The 22098-nt window shown below is 44.8% G+C and overlaps 1 protein-coding gene across 3 annotated transcripts in view; it reads right to left on the bottom strand.

Annotated features, from left to right (window-relative positions):
- The window catches only part of GRHL2 (grainyhead like transcription factor 2), a 137249-nt gene that overhangs the window by 26085 nt on the left and 89066 nt on the right, over positions 1 to 22098 (bottom strand). For all 3 annotated transcript variants that reach the window (XM_073632058.1, XM_073632056.1, XM_073632057.1), the window contains exons 9-11: positions 6686 to 6844; positions 5140 to 5236; positions 4001 to 4140 (exon numbers count right to left, since the gene is read on the bottom strand). In XM_073632058.1, the coding sequence (XP_073488159.1) occupies positions 4001 to 4140; positions 5140 to 5236; positions 6686 to 6844 (396 nt within the window). The remainder of the gene's footprint in view (positions 1 to 4000; positions 4141 to 5139; positions 5237 to 6685; positions 6845 to 22098) is intronic.

Raw genomic sequence — 22098 nt, 5'->3', positions numbered from 1 at the left:
ACGAGGCTTAACCCATCATACCCAATCACATTTCTGACTTCTGGTTGATATTGATTATTATGCCACACATCATCATTGCTCCCTGCAGTGCTGTACTGAATGAGCCAAGAAAGCTAACCAAGGGTGGCAATGGAATATCACCGAAATCTCAATCGATCTAACCCATGCAATTCCAATGTTGTCTCTTGTGAACTGCCAATACAATTGTTTCCATTCCATATAAAAGAAAATAATTGCACAGGGTGATTTTTTTAAGTTTTAACCATGAGAATATTCTGACCAGAGGCTGTCTAGCCAGTCATAGTTCGGCACATCACCATTTGGTATGTCTCAGAGCGTGCCACAGAACTGCCATAAATTGTATTGTTGCATTGAATGAAATGCTACCCTGTAGGTCAGGGGTGTCAAACTAAATGTCATTGCGGCCCGCATCAGCATTATGCCCCCCCTCAAATAGTTGGTTGTGTCTGTAAGACTATATAAATTTATCAAAGTTTTTTTTTTTTATTCTCAGAAAATAGGTGCATTAACTCAACCACATCCCCCTGCCAAACCGCAAAAAATGATGGGTGTGGCCTAATTGCACTAACAGTGGGAGGATCTTAAAGTGTTACTAAACCTAAAAATGTTTTTTACCTTAATGCATTGTTTGCATTAGAAAATGTTTTCGGTCTCCCTGTGCCCCCTTCCCTGTGTGAAGGGGAAGAGAGGGGAGAAGAGATCAGCGCTGTGCATGGCTGCATCTATTCTCCCCTTATTTCCTCATTACACAGCATTCGAGGAGCAGGAGCCATTGGCTCCGTAGACACACTGACACACTAAACCCCTGTTTTTAATGCAGATTGTTAGACAGGTTTATTTGGTCAGTTGGCAGACTGGTTGGTGAGTTGAGCTATGGAATGTTCTGTTTTTGTCTTTCATGTGATGGCCCTTCTATGTGCTCCTTGCTGTGAAGACCAGTTATAGGTGGGGGCAGGGGCCATTTGTTTGTTACTGGTGTATATTTGGTCTGAGGACACACTGTACACCTTTGCTGCCGTTGTGCTCTTGCTGGGTGTCCAGTGTGCTCCTGTTCCTTTGAAGGGAGATTGGGCTGTCTGTCTCCAGGCCCACCTGCCCCTCATCTATCCATTTAATGCGTGTGCTTCCATTGTGGAGACACTTATAAATTCAGTAGTGTTAGGACTGCAAGCATACACAGGGTGCCGTGAAGAGGCCTTGCAGCTTATGCATGCATTTGCAAATGCGTGCTAACTAAACCCCTGTTTTTAACGCAGACTGTTGGACATGTTAATTTGGTCAGTTGGCAGACTGGTTGGTGAGCTGAGCTATAGAATGTTCTGTTTTTGTCTTTGATGTGATAGCCCTTCCCAGGGCTGGACTGGGACAAAAATGTGGCCCTGGACTTTATCCAGACCGGCCCAGGGCACAGCACATCAGGATAGTGGGCACAGCGCACATCAGGGCACAGCTCACATCAGGGTACAAGCACATCAGGGCACAGCAAACATCGGGGCAACAGGACACAGCACATCAGGGTACAGAGCCCAGCACATCGGGGCACAGCACATCAGGGTACAGCACATCAGGGTACGGAGCCCAGCACATCAGGGCACAGCACATCATGGTACATGGGGCACATGAGGGTACATGGGGCACATGAGGGTACATGGGGCGCATCAGGGCACATGGGGCGCATCAGGGCACATCAGGCATATGGGGTACATCAGGGCACATTCGGAGCACATCAGGGTACATGGGGCACATGAGGATACATGGGGCACATGAGGATACATGGGGCACATGAGGGTACATGGGGCACATTCAGGTCACATGGGGCATATTCTGGCACATCAGGGCACATTCGGCACATCAGGGCACATTCAGGCACATGGAGCACATCAGGGCACATGGGGTATATCAGGGCACATCTGGGCACATTCGGGGCACATCAGGTGCATGGGGTACATCAGGGCACATCAGAGCACATGGGGCACATGGGGTACATCAGGGCACATGGGGCATATTCAGGGCATATTAGGCACATGGGGTACATCAGGGCACATGGGGCACATCAGGGCACATTCGAGGCAAATCAGGGCACATGGGGCACATCAGGCACATCAGGGGACAATCAGGGCACATTGTTTACTTGTTGCTAGTAGGTTCTCTCTCATGTCACGCTGCTGTTGCTCCCCCCGGCGGCCCCTCCTCTCTTCTCGTACAACCCAGATGATGTCACAAGCCAATGGGGATGGACAAGAAGAGAGGAGGAGGAGGGGCCGCCAGGGGGAGCAGCAGCAGCGTGACATGAGAGAGAACTTACTACAGAGTCTTCCTGCGCTACTCTGCATGCATCTCCATCTACCCGTCAGGCGCCAGCTGTCGGCCATTGACGGGTAAATCGTAGACACCGCAGATGCAATAGGCAGCCGCTGAAACGGGCCCACTGAGCCATTCGGCCCACCAGGAAACTCCCGGTAGTCCCGATGGCCAGTCCATCCCTGGCCCTTCCATGTGCTCCTTGCTGTGAAGGCCAGTTATAGGTGGGGGCAGGGGCCATTTGTTTGTTACTGGTGTAAATATGGTCCGGGGACACACTGTACACCTTTGCTGCCATTGTGCTCTTGCTAGGTGTCCAGTGTGCTCCTGTTCCTTTAAGGAGGATTGGGCTGCCTCCAGGCCCACCTGCCCCTCATCTATCCATTTAATGCATGTGCTTCCATTGTGGAGACGCTTATCAATTCAGTAGCGTTAGGACTGCAAGCATACACAGGGTGCCGTGAAGAGGCCTTGTAGCTTATGCATGTGTTTGCAAATGTGTGCTAACTAAACCACTGTTTTTAATGCAGACTGTTGGACAGGTTTATTTGGTCAGTTGGCAGACTGGTTGGTGAGCTGAGCTAAGGAATGTTCTGTTTTTGTCTTTCATGTCTCAGAGCATGCCACAGAACTGCCATAAATTGTATTGTTGCATTGAATGAAATGCTACCCTGTAGGTCAGGGGTGTCAAACTAAATGTCATTGCGGGCCGCATCAGCATTATGGCCCCCCTCAAATAGTTGGTTGTATCTGTAAGACTATATAAATTTATCCAGGTTTTTTTTTTTATTCTCAGAAAATAGGTGCATTAACTCAACCAAACCCCCCTGCCAAATCGCAAAAAATGATGGGTGTGGCCTAATTGCACTAACAGTGGGAGGATCTTAAAATGTTACTAAACCTAAAAATGTTTTTTACCTTAATGCATTGTTTGCATTAAAAAATGTTTTCAGTCTCCCTGTGCCCCCTTCCCTGTGTGAAGGGGAAGAGAGGGGAGAAGAGATCAGCGCTGTGCATGGCTGCATCTATTCTCCCCTTATTTCCTCTTTACACAGCATTCGAGCAGCAGGAGCCATTGGCTCTTGCTGCTGTCAATCAAATGCAGTGAGGAGGAAATGGGGGGTGGGCCTAAGTCTCCCCCTCTGCGCACATCTCCTTCCACAGCCCTCAACTCTCTTCCCCTCAAATGCTTCCATGCATCTCACCTATTTGGCCTGGCTGTACATCCCGGCATTGTAGACAGCTCCACCTCTCATTTGCAGGGATATCATTGGTTGGCATCTGTGCACCTGGGCACAGATGGGGTTTACAGAGCCGCTTATACTGTGATGCCCCATGACCACACTGCACCTAAATCTCACTTGTCTCAAGGCAGAGATCTGTGAGAGCCGCCGAGAGAAAAGCTGTCCTTGTAAACACAGAAGGCTTCTTTGTTCACAAGTGACAGAGGTGAGAAGGGAGTCTGTGTGAGAGCCGGTGGTGGTGGAACAAAGTTCTGCCACGTTCCGGCTGAAAAAGCCTTGGGTGTGAGGGCCACCTTAAACTGCCTGGCAGGCTGGATCTGGTTCGTAGGCCTTTTGTGTGACACATGGGCTGTAGGTGATAACTGGCTGTATGTAATCTTGTTACTGTGCATGCTGCAAATTGATTATTGATTAAAGTGCTACATTTGAAATACCTGTCCAGTTCTTTGTAAATTTCCAAAGTGAACATCAGGGATGAAGAGGACGGGCTGGGAGTCCAGGTCAGACATGGTTTTGAAGAAGGTGATGTCACTCTTTTTCTGTAGAGGCATGGCTGCCATTTTTGCATCAGGTGCTACAATTAAAATAAGCAAAGATTTTTTGTTAAAACAAACTCAACTCTTCTTTATGTTTTATTTTTCTGATATTCGTGTATCCAAGGATACAACTAAAAGAAACATCTTAGAGGTTCTACATTCTGAATTTTTGCTTTGGGCACTGAAAGTCTTCCCAAAAATGAGAGTATGAACATGCGTTGAGGTCGGTTTGCAAGTTGCATTGGGATGTCATTTAAAATGAATAGCACAGCAAAGTGCCACATCAATGATTGCGTGTTACAGTATAGGTATTAAGATGGCCTTAAAGCTTAGGTTTGTTTTTTTTTTTTAGTTATCACAAAGGACATATCATTTGTTTTAAAAATGTAACTTTAGTAATACTTTAAGTTTTAAAATCTTGGTCAGCACCAAGTCTACTTTTTGATCTGAAGCTCCGCTGTAGACCTGATGCCCTGTACACGCAATCAGACATTCCGACAACAAAATCCATGGATTTATTTCCGATGGATGTTGGCTCAAACTTGTCTTGCATACACACGGTCACACAAATGTTGTCGGAAATTCAGAACGTCAAGAACGCGGTGACAAGCAACACGTACGACGAGCTGAGAAAAATGAAGTTCAATAGCCAGTGCGGCTCTTCTGCTTCATTCCGAGCATGCGTGGAATTTTGTGCGTTGGAATTGTGTACGCACGAACGGAATTTCCGACAACGGATTTGTTGTCGGAAAATTTGAGAACCAGCTGTTGTTGGAAATTCCGACAGTAAATGGCCGATGAAGCCTACACACGGTTGGAATTTCCTACAACAAGCTCACATCGAACATTTGTTGTTGGAAATTCCGATCGTGTGTACACGGCATGAATGTGAAGATAAAGATCAATGTAGAGGCAGCAGGCAATTCCATGTATGTTGTGAGATGAGCAGCAGATAGACATAGACAGTGGACATACAGTATATTCCCCTTGGATGCCAAGAGGATCTTCTGTAAGAAAAGGCATAAAGAAAGACTTACAATTATTTGTGCATGGTGTTTGTGCCGATGTTGTTTGTGTTTTTCCTTTTTTTCTGTTCTGTTTTCTTTCTTCATCCCGGATTTTTCTCTCTGCTCCCTAGAAATCAAACGCAAAAAGAAAAATATAATACTTAGACAATACATGTTTGAGAAGGGTTTCACTGGGTTTTTCTTCCACAAGAAATAACACTGGAAAAGATCACTTGTATGTATCTGGTGTTGCAGATAAGAAATTCGACAAATAGTCCACACCTAACTAAATGTAGGTGGGCCCTCCTTGTCCTCATGTGGGACTGCTGGTGATGCATTGTATGTGGTGACATCAGAGAGCTAAGCATTAAATAGAAGCAGGCTGATGGGACTGATCATGCAGAAAGGAGAAAGCTTGCAGGAGTAAGGAATTAGTTAAGTCTTTTTAAAGAAGAATTCCAGGTATGGATATTTTATACATACCCTGTTTCCCCGAAAATAAGACCTAGCGTGATTGTCAGTGATGGCTGCAATATAAGCCCTACCCCCCAAATAAGCCCTACCCTGTTTCCCCAAAAATAAGCCCTACCCTGAAAATGAGACCTACAAGGACTTTAACTAGGGCTTATTTGGGGGGTAGGGCTTATATTGCAGCCATCACCGACAATAATGCTAGGTCTTATTTTCGGGGAAACAGGGTCGTTACATTGGTCCAGCTTCTACCAGTGTAACTATGCATATACTATACCTGGCTGATGTCCCTGAAAAGCTGGAAATCACTGTAGTAGATACCACTACTCCAGCGATCTCCAATTGTTTTGGGGTCCTGTGCTGAGCAGCAGGCCTGCTACATTCTGAACACAGGAGATTCTGCACCAGCACACTGAGTGTTTTGCATTTTGGGAATAAATGCAAAGTGTTCTTTGATTAGACAAGTGGAGAGGTAGGGTGGTGATCAAGAAGCAAGCTGAGATTACTGGAGTAGTCAGAGTGTTTACTTCTGTGATTTCCAACTTCCAGGAAGATGGCATGGTATATGCATAGTCATATTGGTCCAAGGTGGGCCAATGTAACAATGTATAAAGTATCCATACCTGGAATTCTTCTTTAAGTTCTTCCTTTCCCTCCTAGCCAAACAAACATTTTACGCATGCAGTGCGAGGAGGGGTGGGGGGACTCTACTGCATACATCAATTTAACAGTAGCCATTTTTTTTTGCCGTTTGTGTCTGATTAGGGAGATCTCCCTTCACCTTCTGTCCTGTAGATGCAACAGGAATTGAGAGGAAATCTCTAAAAAGTTAGGATAATTAACCTTTGACAGCTGTCATGAGAATAGATGTCCCCATTGGGGGATATACCATTAACCCCTTGATAACAATGCTAAGATTTTGGACTTTAAAGGGTTGTATAAAGGGTACTGTGCTGGCAGCATAAACATTTCATATTACTAGAGCGTGTCTTACTCTGACAACTATCTCATTGTAACTTCTCAGCAATCTGTCAATGATACTATTAGCTATTGACTAAATTGAAGAATATTGCATTATCTTCTGCCACAGTATGTCCATTGTTACCTTATCACAGAAGACCTTGATCTGGCAGTAGGCCCGATGGATTGGCTTGTTGCTGCGGTTATTATAGCTGTATGTGTCAATCTGAATCATGAGAGGAAGACCTTTCACCCCTTTCTGAGAGGAGAAATCAGTACTGAGACAGTTCACAGTGATGAAAATCTGAGGAAGAAGCAAAACATAGAGATCTATGAAAATTGAGTCTACAAAGATGTGCGAAAAGAGTGAATCTAATTAAATCCCAGGGGTGTTATTTATACATTTGTTTGAAAAAGATTCACACGTTTCTCTAATTGGATTGACTTGGAAACCTTTATGAATCCTGAGTTAAAGGTATTTGAAAACATTTACAAATAGACCACCAGGTGTCATCTGCTATATAGAGCATGTAAGCCAAACCTGGAGAGTCAGCGTTGGCTACAGAACCTACATAAAGACAATTTGATGAGTCCCTACCCTAAATAGACATCATTAGCATGTATGATACATGTAAAACATGCAAATAAGAATTTATTGTGTTTAAATCGAGCAGCTCAAACACTCATAAAACAGATTATTGGATATGTACAGCGTAAACTGACAGGGTGTCACACAGTCAAACCGATGCATCCCCATTGAAGACTAGGCACTCCTTAAAGTGGGAAATATGATAACTATCTGCACCCAGTCAGCTTGAGGAAAGCTTTATAAACAAAGCCCCCATCCCACTGCTCCATTTCCCCCCCCCTCTACCTGTAATTGAAGGTTGGCCTCAATTCAGATACTCACCTGCCCAGTAGATCCAGTGTTGTCCTGCTGTGACCCACTGTGCAGCTGTCACAGCCTGTGTCCAGCGCCAAAGGTGTTCTAGCAGGTTGGGGTCAGGACTCTGTGTAGGCCAGTCAAGTTTCTCCACCCAAAACTCACTCATCCATGTCTTTATGGACTTTGCTTTGTGCACTGGTCCAAATCTTTTGGTGGAGGGGGGATTATGGTGTGGGGTTGTTTTTCACTGGTTGGGCTTGGCCCCTTAGTTCCAGTGAAAGGAACTCTTAAGGAGTCAGCATACCAAGACATTTTGGACAATTTCATGCTCCCAACTTCGTGGGAACAGTTTGGAGATGACCCCTTCCTGTTCCAACATGACTGTGCACCAGTGCACAAAGCAAGGTCCATAAAGACAAGGATGAGCGAATTTGGGGTGAAAGAACTTGACTGACCTGCACAGAGTCCTGACCTCAACCCGATAGAACACCTTTGGGATGAATTTGAGTGGAGACTGCAAGCCAGGTCTTCTCATCCAACATCAGTGCCTGATCTCACAAATGCGCTTCTGGAAGAATGGTCAAACATTCCCATAGACACACTCCTAAACCTTGTGGACAGCCTTCCCAGAAGAGCTGAAGCTGTTATAACTGAGAAGGATGGGCCAACTCAATATTGAACCCTACAGACTAATGCCCTGTACACACGATCCGACATTGATCGGACATTCCGACAACAAAATCTTAGGATTTTTTCAGATGGATGTTGGCTCAAACTTGTCTTGCGGAAAATCCGATCATTCTGAACACGGTGACGTAAAACACGTACGTCGGGACTATAAACAGGGCAGTGGCCAATAGCTTTCATCTCTTTATTTATTCTGAGCATGTGTGGCACTTTGTCCGTCGGATTTGTGTACACACGATCGGAAATTCCGACAACGGATTTTGTTGTCGGAAAATGTTATAGCCTGCTCTCAAACTTTGTGTGTCGGAAAATCCGATGGAAAATGTGTGATGGAGCCCACACACGGTCAGAATTTCCGACAACAAGGTCCTATCACACATTTCCCGTCTGAAAATCCGACCGTATGTACAGGGCATAAGACTGGGATGCCATTAAAGTGCATTTGCGTGTAAAGGTAAGCGTCCCAATACTTTTGGTAATATAGTGTATGTCTGCAATAAAGGATTTCTTACTTTCCTCTTCACACACTGTTTACACCGTACAATGATCTGTTCATGTGCAACTCAGTGTACAATCCTTGCATCTACTGGGCACATGGGAGTCATCCTGGCCTGGCCAATCAATATGGCCTAAGATCCTGAACCCAGAAGAGAAGATGCCTGCTGGGTTGAGGAAAGACCAGATGACTTACCATGAACATTTTATGGAAAAAGGCTCTCAAGCATATCAGACATGGTGCCCAGAGAACTGGCCCATAGTGTTGACGACAATCGGACACAACTCAATGGACATCACACACGCACATGCTACTTGAAAAATAATTTCCTTGTTATTCAAATGAGAACACATCCTTGGGGACTAGTGCCACCTTTCCTCCTCTTTCCTCCTGCGTCATTCATGAAATTTTATGAGCACACTAGTCACTGTCTATAAAAGTCACCCAGGAGAAGAAAGGCCTATTATAGAATTATAGCAATGATAAAGACTGTGGCAGATGTTTATTGTACTTTACAGAATCGTTTCATCTACAACACCACACTTTGGCAGCCCACTCGAAATAGTCGGACTAAGACTGGGATGCCATTAAAGTTCATGTGTGTGTAAAGGCAGGCGTCACAACTAAACTTGAACAATACATGCCCAATGCAGGGTTTCATTTTAGGAAATAAATCAATATTTAAAAAAAGCACTATAAGGTATAAATTGCTGCATTTACGTGTATGTAAATTTAAAATAAATTTTGGCATCCGATTTGGCATACAGATTTTTTTGTAAAGTCTCAGTGATTTTCACCTTAATGTATTAAGGTGAAAAACCTTCCGTGCTGCAGCAGCCCTCAAGAGTCCCCCTTTTACTTACCTGAACCCGATCTTTCCAGCAACGAGGACAAGCACACCAGCTCCAGCCGCTGTCTTGGGTCCTCATTGGCTGGATTGATAGCAGCAGGAGCCATTGGCTCCCGCTGCTGTCAATCAAATCCAATGACACGGAAGCTGGGGGCGGGGCCGAGTCCTGCTGTCAATGGACGCAGTAGCAGGACTCGGGAGAACGGCTCTCCGCGGGGGTACTTGAGAAGAGGAGGAGCGCTGCTGAGGGACCCCAGAAGAGGAGGATCGGGGCCGCTCTGTGCAAAACCCTTGCATAGAGGAGGTAAGTATGACATGTTTGTTTATTTTTTTGTTTTTTTAAACGAACCTTTAGTATCACTTTAAGCAATTGGTTGCAAACTTACCACCAGTACTGCTTTCTTCTGAAAGCTAACAATTAAGCTGACCATAAATCTGAAGTTTAGTGAACAATTTTTTTTAAAAAGCACCAGGGACACTACTTACCAGCAATGAAGTGTGTCCCATGTGCTGGTGGCTGCTGTACACAGTAAAATACTTCAGTCCTTGGATACCCCTGCAGCAGTGATCTTCTAGCACAGCGAGGATCAATATCAGCAACTGTGCCTGTGAAGGGTGTTTGTCAAAATGAACAACTACCCTTTCTGCCCCTGTACTCCATTTATGGCACCTGTACTGTAAGTTCCCACAATGCAAAGAGTCCCGTAATTGGAGGACGGTGGATGAATGAAAGTTCCACCTCCTCCAGTCATGAAATACTTTGCATTGTGGGAACCTATACCAATGGTGCTAAAAATGGAACATACTGCAGCCACCAGCACATGACACATACTTTATTGCAGGTAAGTAGTCTCCCTGGGGCTATTTAACTACTTCCCACCCAGCCACTGCACATAAACGGCCGGGTGCTCCTTTCTTCGTTCTGAGTGTATGTTCAGGAATGTCCCTTAGAATGAGTGCTTGCAGCGCGGCCATGAGGCTCACTGTGGCTCGATCCCATGATCATTCTGATCACAGGATCCAGCTGAGCAGAGATCAGGATATGGGTGCTGTGATTGGCCCTCCCGATCACCTGATGCCTGTGTCCAATCACAGCCGTCACAATGTAAACAGAGACGTGTGTCTCTGTGACAGTTCTCCCCGCCGAGCTCAGTGAGACCTCCGTGCAGGGGGGGGGGGGGGGGGGGATCTGCAGATCTGTGACAGCTCTCTGTGTGAGGATGATTTTACACAGAGAGCTGTTACAGATCACCCCACAAAGTACACCAAGCACCGCTGATATACCCCTGTCCCTATACACATTTCAGTGTCCCAATAAAAAAATCTGTCTGTCCCCCATCACTGCCAACACCAAATAAACACTGATTTGGGTTTTTTTTTACCAAAGAAATGTAGCAGCATCATGTCTTTGGTCAAAATTTATCAAGAGAAATTACTTATTTGCAAAATTTTATAATAGAAACTAAGAAAAATGCATTTTTTTGGAAGTTTTTTTTTATTTGTAGCGTAAAAAATAAAAACCCCAGCTGTGATTAAATACCACCACCAAACAAAAGCTCTATTTGTGTGAAAAAAATGATAAAAATTTCATTTGGGTACAGTGTTACATGACCGCGCAATTGTCATTCAAAATGTGACAGCGCTGAAGGCTGAAAATTGGTCTGGGAAGGAAGGGAGTGAAAGTGCCCAGTATTGAAGTGGGTAAAAAAAAAAAAAATCACAAAATTTTAGCTTTAGTAATTCTCTCCTTCAGCCCCACAAATATGCAGTGTTGGCCATTGTATTCTGATAGCTGGACCCACAACTGTCAAAATACCCAAATATCTTGCTGACAGGGCCACCCATGGAACAAAGCATTATTGTCAGCCTGCCTTGTGTACTCCTTCAGGTAGCCATTGGGCTGCTTTTCAGGTCAATCAGATAGGCAGCCCAACAGGCAACTGAAGGAGCTTGCAAGATTGACTTCTAAAAAACATTACACTATTCACATGAAGTCAGGCGGTTGACAAGGCAACAACTATCAGACCTCTGTGGGTCTCCCAGCTTAACAGTCATCTCAATACAAAGTTAAATAAAAGGGCAAATACCCAGTGAGTTGGTACCTGGTAGGTTAAGAGCCCTTTCACACTGGGGCGGTTTGCAGGCGCTATTGCGCTAAAAATAGCGCCTGCAAACCGATCCGAAAGTGCCGCTGCTGTGTCTCCAATGTGAAAGCCCCGAGGGCCTTCACACTGGAGCGGTGCGCTGGCAGGACGGTAAAAAAAGTCCTGCTAGCAGCATCTTTGGAATGGTCAAGGAGCGGAGTGTATACCGCTCCTCCACCGCTCCTGCCCATTGAAATCAATGGGACACCGCGGCTATACCGCCGGCAAAGCGCTTTGCGGTGGTTTTTAACCCTTTCTCTGCCACTAGCGGGGGGTAATAACAATAGCGGTGATTTACCGCCGACGCCGCCCCCGCGTGAAAGGGGCCTAATACTTTCTGCTTTACAGGTACAGTTTTTAATAAGTCTTTAGACCCCTTTCACACTGGAGGCGTTTTTCAGGCCCTTTAGCTTTAAAAAAAGCGCCTGAAAGAAGCCTCATCTGCAATCCCAATGTGAAAGCCCGAGTGCTTTCACACTGAGGCGCTGGGCTGGCAGGGCGTCAAAAAAAGTCCTGCAAGCAGCTTCTTTGCAGCGCTTTAGGAGCAGTGAATACACCACTCTTAAAGCGCCCCTTCCCATTGAAATCAATGGGAAGTACCTGAAAAGCGCCTTGGCAGTGGCGCTTTGTAGGTGCTTTTAACCCTTTATTCGGCCACTAGCGGGGGTTAAAAGCGCCCCGTTAGCACTCGAAAAACGCTGGTAAAGCGCCGCTAGTTTAAGCAGCGCTTTACCAGCGTTTTTCAGGCGCTGGCAGTGTGAAAGGGCTCTTATAGTTTGATGATAGGATCAGCTGCAGAAGTCCCCTCTCCGATCTTCGATCTCATGGCTAAACTCTGTTGACTGCCAGTCTCACTGAGGACAACCTCAGTTGGCATGGCTGAACCATGATGTCGGGGAAAGTCAGGTCCCAGGAACCAAGTTTCAGGTGAGTTATAAAAATATTTAGGGTCAGCATGTGAGCCAGGCAACTGGCATTTTCAGAGTGAGAAGTCAGCAATGGTCACCTCCACGTAGACTTAATGACAGGTTTCTTTTCAAAGTTTAAATTGGAGTACGGATTTACTTTAATATATTATATAAAGAACCAGTAATATCATGGATTACATATACACAACAATATAAGTTTACAAAACAATGTAAATATATTGTAAATAAACAATAAATAAAATAACAAAAATTGTACCGAGCAAAAATATTTCCAATGTACAAAATACTTTTTTATTGCTTGTAGCAATATCTAAAGAGGTTGATTTACTAAGGCTGGCCATACATTATACAATTTTCTTATACAACTTTCCTTTAGATTTACCAAAACCATATAATATGAGGTCAAACCTAAACCCTTTCAATTTGTATGCAATCAGGCAGGCCCTTGCACTACATAGTTGAAGGTAAATCTAAAGAAAATTGAATAAGAAAATTGTATGGTGTATGGAGAGAGTGAAATCTGGTGCAGCCGTGCATGATAGCCAATCAGCTTCTAAGTTCAGCTTGTTCAATTAAGCTTTGACAAAAAAAAGTGGAAGCTGATTGGCTTCTTTGAAGAGCTGCACCAGATTTTGCATTCTCCAGTTTTAATAAATTAACCTCTAAATTCCTTCTGATAGGTATTGCAAAATTGAAAACAATGATTAAAATACCACAGCCGCACCTGAGGTAGGAATATGACAAAAAAATAAAAATAAAAAAAACGAAAGATAATAATAAAAAACAAAACTCTTCCAAAAAAAAAAAAAAGAATATTTAGGGAAGTGGACCTATTGCCAAAGATTGTACATTTGAGGTCACTGGAGAGGCAAACCTAAGGACAAAACCTTCTTTTTTTTTTTTTTTTGGAGTAAGGGAGGGTTATAGCCCCTGTGAGTATTTTTTGCCACCTGTATCCCATTGGGGAGAATTCCTTTCACTTCCTGTCCCAAAGTTACAACAGAACGAGGGAGGAAATCTCTCCGAAGTGAGGGGATCCCTGGTTGTCCCCATTGGAAGATTTCTCCTCTATTCCTGCTCTGGTGAGAACCCAAATTTTTTTTTGTGAAAAGTTTTAATCTCTCTTCGCTCTATCCACGGCTAAAAAAAAAAAAAAAAAAAAAAAAAAATTGCGTTTAGATCGCTTTTAGCTTGTGTACCAATATGAAAATAGCTGGTGTGTATTTTTAGAATAGATCCAGTATGTACATGAACTACGTCTATTATTCAGTTGTGGGCTCAGACCTGGGAGAACCCACAAAGCACCTCCATTCTGGCCCATTGCCAGGCTCTCATTTAAAACCCTTTCTAAAGTCATTTTCAAATACCTGGGATGACCAATACGACCTGTATAAAACACAGCGAAGTGTACAGACCTCATCAACTATCACCTGTAGTGAATGTTCTAGATGCATTTTTCCCCATTGATTGCAAATCTGAAAGCACCATCTACTGGCTGTAAGGACATTGTGCACACCAAAGAGAATGCCGATTGTGAAATTCCACCATTGGGCTCCATTCACTATGCAGTTTGCTTTTAAGCGTTTCTGTAGTGCTTTTTGCATTTCTTTGACCGCAATTTGCATTTTTTATATTGCCAAATTTGTTGTACAGCAGATTAAAAACACAAATCGTGGCAAATTGGGTGAAATGTGCAGCGCTTATGTGATCATATAAACCATAACAAATAATAAGAGTACAGAAAACGTGAATAATAAATGATGTGCTCAAAAATACTCCAAGCAGTCCTCTATTATGACATGTGATGTCTATAAACAGAGGAACTTGGACGTGTGATGTCCAAAAAAGAAAAAAGTCAGTGACAAGCTTCAGTCATGTGTGATGATAATCCTCAACCACATGTGGATATAATATAGTGACAGTCTTTAACTTCAAATATGTATGATGTAATAACAGTTAATGGTAGGTCCACCACCAAAGACACCAGAAGCTGCTTACCAGAGGGATTGAACTCAAATAGGTGTACACCTAGTGAGTCAATCAAGCTTTGTGGTATAATATACCAAGGGGATCAGATGCTCTATCCAGATAGGACCTCCAGATGGACCTCCGAACAAGTGTAAGGTATGGATATAGTAGATATAGGCAGTCAGCCCCATCATTAAAAGAAAGAGGAAGGCATATAGTGTAACTCCGTATGGAAATTTTAATACATAAAAAGCAAAGGAAATACACTCACGTGTTTAGCAGTAAAATCAAGCGCTTGTATAAAAGAAGACAGTGGTCTCAGCATATCCTTCCGACGCGTTTCGACTTAGAAGTCATCATCCCCAGAAAATCCCCAGGAAATTTCCGAGAACGGATTTTGTTGTCGGAAAATTTGAGAACCAGCTCTCAAATTTTGTGCGACGGAAATTCCGACGAAAAATGTCCAATGGAGCCGACACACGGTCGGAATTTCCGACAACAAGCTCCCATCAAACATTTTCCGTCGGAAAATTCTATCGTGTGTACGGGGCATAAGAGCTTCCACATGTGTCAATGTAGGCGCAACAGAAAGTCTCAGAAGAAAGGTCTGCAAAGCACATTGACCTTCCTGTTTTGGGAAACCAATGGTTAATAAAGGATTAACCATTGGATTGCAATGCCTAATCAACAAAAAGAGGAAAGATGTGAGGTGCTGGGCATGGTTGCCAACCGTCTGTAAATTTACAGACAGTTTGTAAATTTCCAGCAATTTAAAGACTGTCCATAAGGCTACTTTCACACTGAGGCAGTTTCCAGGCATTTTAGCGCTAAGCACCTGAAAACTGCCTCTCATGCCTCCCCAGTGTGAAAGCCCGAGTGCTTTCACACTGGGGCGGTGCACTTGCGGAACAGGAAAAAAAGGTCCTGCAAGCAGCATCTTTGGGGCGGTGTTGGAATAAATGGGCAGCGCTTCCGAAGCGCCTGAAAAGCAATTCAGAAGCGCCGCAACACAGGCACTATTAACCCCTTTCTTCGCCCCCTAGCGGGGGTTAAAAGCACCCCGCTAGCAGCTGAAAAGCGCTGTTAAAACAACGATAAAGCGCCGCTAAAACTAGCGGTGCTTTACTGGTAATGAACCTGCCGCCCCAGTGTGAAAGTACCCTAAATGTCTGTTACAGACAGTAGCCACCTGTAAAGAATAAGTCAGCGGACCAGCTTTGGAACCGTGCTTGATTTTGGAACTTTCCTCCTTGCACACCCATTACAGAATCAAAATGCTTAGTGAATGTTATGAAGCTTCAGTTTGTAAAGAATACTGCATCAGGTGCAAAGGATTTAAAAAAAAAAAAAAACCCTTTTGCTTGCACATGATTGGATAATGGAGATCAACAGAGCTTCACCTCATTCACTAAATGGGTGCAACTGCACTTGCAAAGTGCACAATCTGTTTGCCTCTAGTAAATCAACCCAGAAGTCAGGCAGTCTGGAAGGCAGAATCAACAGGGTCCCTTGGTCAACTTGGTTCTCTTCAAAGTGATGACAACTCAAGCTAAAGCACCTAGTGGCATCTGAAATTCCTCCTGTTACTGAGTCTCAGTTTTTACTTTAACTTTTGCCAACTGCATTATAGCTAAATGATGGCTACAGCGCAGTTGCACATTTCCGGGAGGGCATCTATTGATGTCTTCCCACAACCCTGTCCCTCCCCCGGGGCCAGCTCTGTGATCGAGGTCAAGGACCAATCACAGCTGATCACATGTAAACTAATGCTGGTTATTGGCATTTCCTATCCTCAGCGCTGTCACTGTCTATCCTGTGACAGGGCCCAATTACACCAAAAATCAGGGCACTGATCATTAGTGCCCTGATTATCAGTGCAGCCCCATCATTGCTAATCAGTGTCCAAAGTGCAGCATATACGTGCCAATCTGTGTAGCATATCAGTGCCCATCAGTGCTGCCTTACCAGTGCAGCCTCATCAGTGCAGCTTATCAGTGCCCATCAGTGCCGCCTCATCAGTGTAGCCTCATCAGTGCCCATCATTGCAGCCTATTAGTGTTCATCAGTGAAGCCTCATCAGTGCCCATCATTGCAGCCTATTAGTGCCCATCAGTGAAGCCTCATCAGTGAAGCCTCATCAGTGCCGCCTCAATAGTGCCAATCATTGCAGCCTATTAGTGTCCATCAGTGAAGCCTCATCAGTGCCCATCATTGCCCATCCGTGAAGCCTTATGGCTTCATTCACACGAGGCGGATCCGCTGCCACGGAGTCCGCCAGCTCAGCGGGAGATCTCTCCGTTGATCTCCGCTGAGCCGGCGGATGACAGGTCCCTCTCTGCTCACTGAGCGGGGAGGGGCTTGTCGAGCGCCGCTGGTTGCTATGGAGAGATCAGACGAAAACGGACAGCATGTCTGTTTTCATCAGATCTCACCCGATCCGCCAGGGACGGATGCGAACCTAGGGGCATCTCTCTGATTTTAGCGTATCGGACCGGGTCGGATGTCAGCGGACATGTTACCGCTGACATCCGTTGCTCCATAGACTAGCATGGAGTGCCCGTTCAGGTCCGCCGACAAAACTGACAGGCGGACCTGAACGGTCCGACAGTGTGAAAGGGGCCTTAAGCTGCACATCAGTGAAGAAGAAAAATTACTTATTTGCAAACATTTTATAACATAAACAAAGAAAGGGGTTTGTTTTTTTTTCAAAATTTTTTTGTTTGTTTAGCAAATAATAAAACAACCTTGTGGTGAATAAATACCACCAAAAGAAACTCTATCTGTCTCAAAAATATGTAAAAAAATTGTTGCATGACCGTGCAATTGTCATTCAAAGCACTAAAAGCTGCACTAAAAGCTGCAAATTGACCTGGGCAGGAAGGGGGTGGAAGTGCCCAGTAGGCAAGTGGTTGAGTAAATCTGTCACAAGTGAAGCTGAGATTAAAATGAGAACAATGCACAATCAGATGTCATCTATAAATCGCTGCCCTGATCATCAGATCCAAAGGTTTGGGAAGCTGCATTTACGTATTTCTCATCATTCTAACTACAAAGTGTTCTTATATATCTGTGTGTTTAATCCCAATCTGGTTAATGATTTGAATAATTCAGAGGCTCATCTTACTTCCAAGAAAAGCACAAGGAACCTGAAAGGAAAGAATACAAGTTGTGCGTTTGTGTTGGGTAAACATCATTATGTATGTTTATACAATAATGAAGCTGCATATCTGTGGAGAGGTGGGGTGGTTTCCAACCAAGTAAAAACATGCTTAGTTTACTCACCGACTACAAATGATGTGTGATTACCCTCAGTGGAATGAACTATTCTCCTAATGGGTTACTACATGGCTCATAGACATGACGCATCAAAGACTATTTGAATACCTAAACAAAACGTTACCGTTGGGCATTTCACTAATGTACAGCACTGGGACACATACATACAGTGCTGGATCCCGAGCTCTGTACCTTTGTCCTTGGGTCTATCCTGGCTATTGGACACATGTATGCGGTCAGCTGTAAAGCTAGATATACATGATTACAATTTCATTTGAATATTTATTTTAAAAATGTTTTCTACATTAAAATAGTTAATGGGGCAAATAATCAGGGCTACAACAAAAGGGGGGGGGGGGGCAGGAGGGGCATGTGATCATTAGTGCCCTGATTATCAGTGCAGCCCCATCATTGCTAATCAGTGTCCAAAGTGCAGCATATACGTGCCAATCTGTGTAGCATATCCGTGCCCATCAGTGCTGCCTTACCAGTGCAGCCTCATCAGTGCAGCTTATCAGTGCCCATCAGTGCCGCCTCATCAGTGTAGCCTCATCAGTGCCCATCATTGCAGCCTATTAGTGTTCATCAGTGAAGCCTCATCAGTGCCCATCATTGCAGCCTATTAGTGCCCATCAGTGAAGCCTCATCAGTGAAGCCTCATCAGTGCCGCCTCAATAGTGCCAATCATTGCAGCCTATTAGTGTCCATCAGTGAAGCCTCATCAGTGCCCATCATTGCCCATCCGTGAAGCCTTATGGCTTCATTCACACGAGGCGGATCCGCTGCCACGGAGTCCGCCAGCTCAGCGGGAGATCTCTCCGTTGATCTCCGCTGAGCCGGCGGATGACAGGTCCCTCTCTGCTCACTGAGCGGGGAGGGGCTTGTCGAGCGCCGCTGGTTGCTATGGAGAGATCAGACGAAAACGGACAGCATGTCTGTTTTCATCAGATCTCACCCGATCCGCCAGGGACGGATGCGAACCTAGGGGCATCTCTCTGATTTTAGCGTATCGGACCGGGTCGGATGTCAGCGGACATGTTACCGCTGACATCCGTTGCTCCATAGACTAGCATGGAGTGCCCGTTCAGGTCCGCCGACAAAACTGACAGGCGGACCTGAACGGTCCGACAGTGTGAAAGGGGCCTTAAGCTGCACATCAGTGAAGAAGAAAAATTACTTATTTGCAAACATTTTATAACATAAACAAAGAAAGGGGTTTGTTTTTTTTTCAAAATTTTTTTGTTTGTTTAGCAAATAATAAAACAACCTTGTGGTGAATAAATACCACCAAAAGAAACTCTATCTGTCTCAAAAATATGTAAAAAAATTGTTGCATGACCGTGCAATTGTCATTCAAAGCACTAAAAGCTGCACTAAAAGCTGCAAATTGACCTGGGCAGGAAGGGGGTGGAAGTGCCCAGTAGGCAAGTGGTTGAGTAAATCTGTCACAAGTGAAGCTGAGATTAAAATGAGAACAATGCACAATCAGATGTCATCTATAAATCGCTGCCCTGATCATCAGATCCAAAGGTTTGGGAAGCTGCATTTACGTATTTCTCATCATTCTAACTACAAAGTGTTCTTATATATCTGTGTGTTTAATCCCAATCTGGTTAATGATTTGAATAATTCAGAGGCTCATCTTACTTCCAAGAAAAGCACAAGGAACCTGAAAGGAAAGAATACAAGCTGTGCGTTTGTGTTGGGTAAACATCATTATGTATGTTTATACAATAATGAAGCTGCATATCTGTGGAGAGGTGGGGTGGTTTCCAACCAAGTAAAAACATGCTTAGTTTACTCACCGACTACAAATGATGTGTGATTACCCTCAGTGGAATGAACTATTCTCCTAATGGGTTACTACATGGCTCATAGACATGACGCATCAAAGACTATTTGAATACCTAAACAAAACGTTACCATTGGGCATTTCACTAATGTACAGCACTGGGACACATACATACAGTGCTGGATCCCGAGCTCTGTACCTTTGTCCTTGGGTCTATCCTGGCTATTGGACACATGTATGCGGTCAGCTGTAAAGCTAGATATACATGATTACAATTTCATTTGAATATTTATTTTAAAAATGTTTTCTACATTAAAATAGTTAATGGGGCAAATAATCAGGGCTACAACAAAAGGGGGGGGGGGGGCAGGAGGGGCATGTGCCCTTCATCATCTCTCCACTTGTCATGTCACCTGACTGGAGAGGGGAAAGAGAAGCTGCCTTCAATCCAGGCTGCACTGTGTGTGATCTATGAGTACAACAACTCAGCCCCAGACCTCCCCTCTGCTCCTCAGACTCCCTTAGCCTCCTCCCTCTCTTACACCAGGTTCACATTTGTATTGCAGGAATGTGCGCAAAATCGTGCGCATTCCTGCAACACACAAGAACACACAGCCCTTTTGCAGACGTGTGGTGGTGCCATTGATTCTTAATGGGACCCCACACACCTCGCTTACATGCATGCTTTTACTGTCATTCGCCTGTGCTAAAACGCATGGTAACAAAGTACTATGCATTTTGCTCTGGTGCAGTTTCTAAAAAAGGGTCATGCACTTCTTTTGTGCATTTTTCATGCGTAGAAAGCACTTCGAAATGAAGAGGCCCTAAACATGCTGCCCAAAAATGCACGGTAATCCTCTGAAGAGCGATTCGAATTGAATCTCTTTTCAGAGGGTGTTTGACAGGCATTATGTCATCCCACTGACAGTTCTGCTCAAACTGACACCAGCAATGCAGTGGCATTTTTTACCCACTGACACTGATGCAGATGCCAGCAAAACAGTGCCACCTATAGAGGGGAGGATAAACTGCACCTGTTTACAAGCATGTGCCAGGAAACTTTTTATCAGGAATTAGAACTTTCATGGTCTTGAACATTTGTACTTTTAAAGTATTATGTATGAATGAACAATACATACAAAAGAAAGAACGCTACAAATAATGTTTCTGTATACGGTATGCAAAATTGTATTTAACAAGTAGATAATCTAGAACAGGCATCACTAAATGGCAGAGCACGGTCCAAATGTGGACTGCATCACTTATTTGGAACGCCATTTAGCAGCCTATTCTACCCCCTGCAGTCGACTCAGTTCTGGGTGGAGGGTGTCAGCTGCCTGAGGTTAACAAGCAGGTGGTTGGCTGCTAGGAAGGGCGGTCCTAGCAACCAATTACTATCTTGCAACTCCCGCCCTTGATTCAGACATGCTGTGCCTCCCTCAGATGCGTCTGTGTAAGGCAAGGCGGTTGGGGGGGGGGGGCAAAGTTAAAGGGGGTGAGGAGACACTAGTGTGAAGGGTGACTAAAAAATAAGCTGAGGACTGAATGTTGGGGAGGGTGGGGGGGTGGAGCAGAGGATTGTAATATGGGAAGTCTAAGGACATTAAAGTGGTGGGGGGCTGAGGACATTAAAGTGCTGGGCTGAGGACTGTGATGTGTTGGGAGGGGGGGCTGAGGACATTAAAGTGGGGGGAGCTGAGGACTGGAATGTGGGGGGGAAGGACATTAAAGTGGGGGCTGAGGACTTTAATGTGGGTAGACTGAGGACTGTAATGTGGGGGGAGGGGGGCTGAGGACTTTAAAGTACAGAACTGAGAACTGTAATGTAGGGGAGGGGCTGAGGACATTAAATTGGGGGGAATGAGGACTGGAATGTGGGAGGTGCTGAGGACATTAAAGTGCAGAGGACTGTAGAGTGGGGGAGGGGCTGAGGGCTATAATGTGTGGGGGGGGGGGGCTGAGGGCATTAAAGTGGGAAGGCTGAGGACTGTGATGTGTGGGGCTGAGAACAGTGATGTGGGGAGGGGGCTGAGAAATAAAATGTGGGGGCAGAAGACAGTAATGTGGGGTGGCCGAGGACTGTAAATGTGGGGTGGGGACTGAGGACAGTAATGAGGGGGGGTGATGTAAATAGGGGCAGAGGACAGTACTGTTGGGGGGGGGTTGATGTCAGGGAAGTGTGAGAACACTGCTGTGAGGGCACTCATCAAGAAGGGATCTTGCTGTGATGGGGAGAGGACTGTGATGTGCAGTGGGGACTGAAGACGCTGATGTAAGAATGGGTTTAGATCTGTGCATGTGCATTAGGTGCACACATCCTGGGTAGGTCAGCCCATGGGCTGCACTACCCGCAAGAAACACAGAGAAAGAAGTCCTTGACCTTTTTTTTCAAAATCGCGCTGCAGAAACATGAAGTTTGGCGCATGCGAAAATCTGCCATGGGTACCGACATGATAATCAGACCTCTGCTGGAAGAAAATGTTACTGACCGTATTGCGGTTAATTTTAATTCAATACCCCTGTTCTACAA

Source organism: Aquarana catesbeiana, linkage group LG05 (genome assembly GCF_042186555.1).
Source record: "Aquarana catesbeiana isolate 2022-GZ linkage group LG05, ASM4218655v1, whole genome shotgun sequence".
Lineage (NCBI taxonomy): Eukaryota > Metazoa > Chordata > Amphibia > Anura > Ranidae > Aquarana > Aquarana catesbeiana.
Note: the sequence above shows the minus strand (reverse complement) of the source record. Positions and strands in the feature narration are given on the sequence as shown.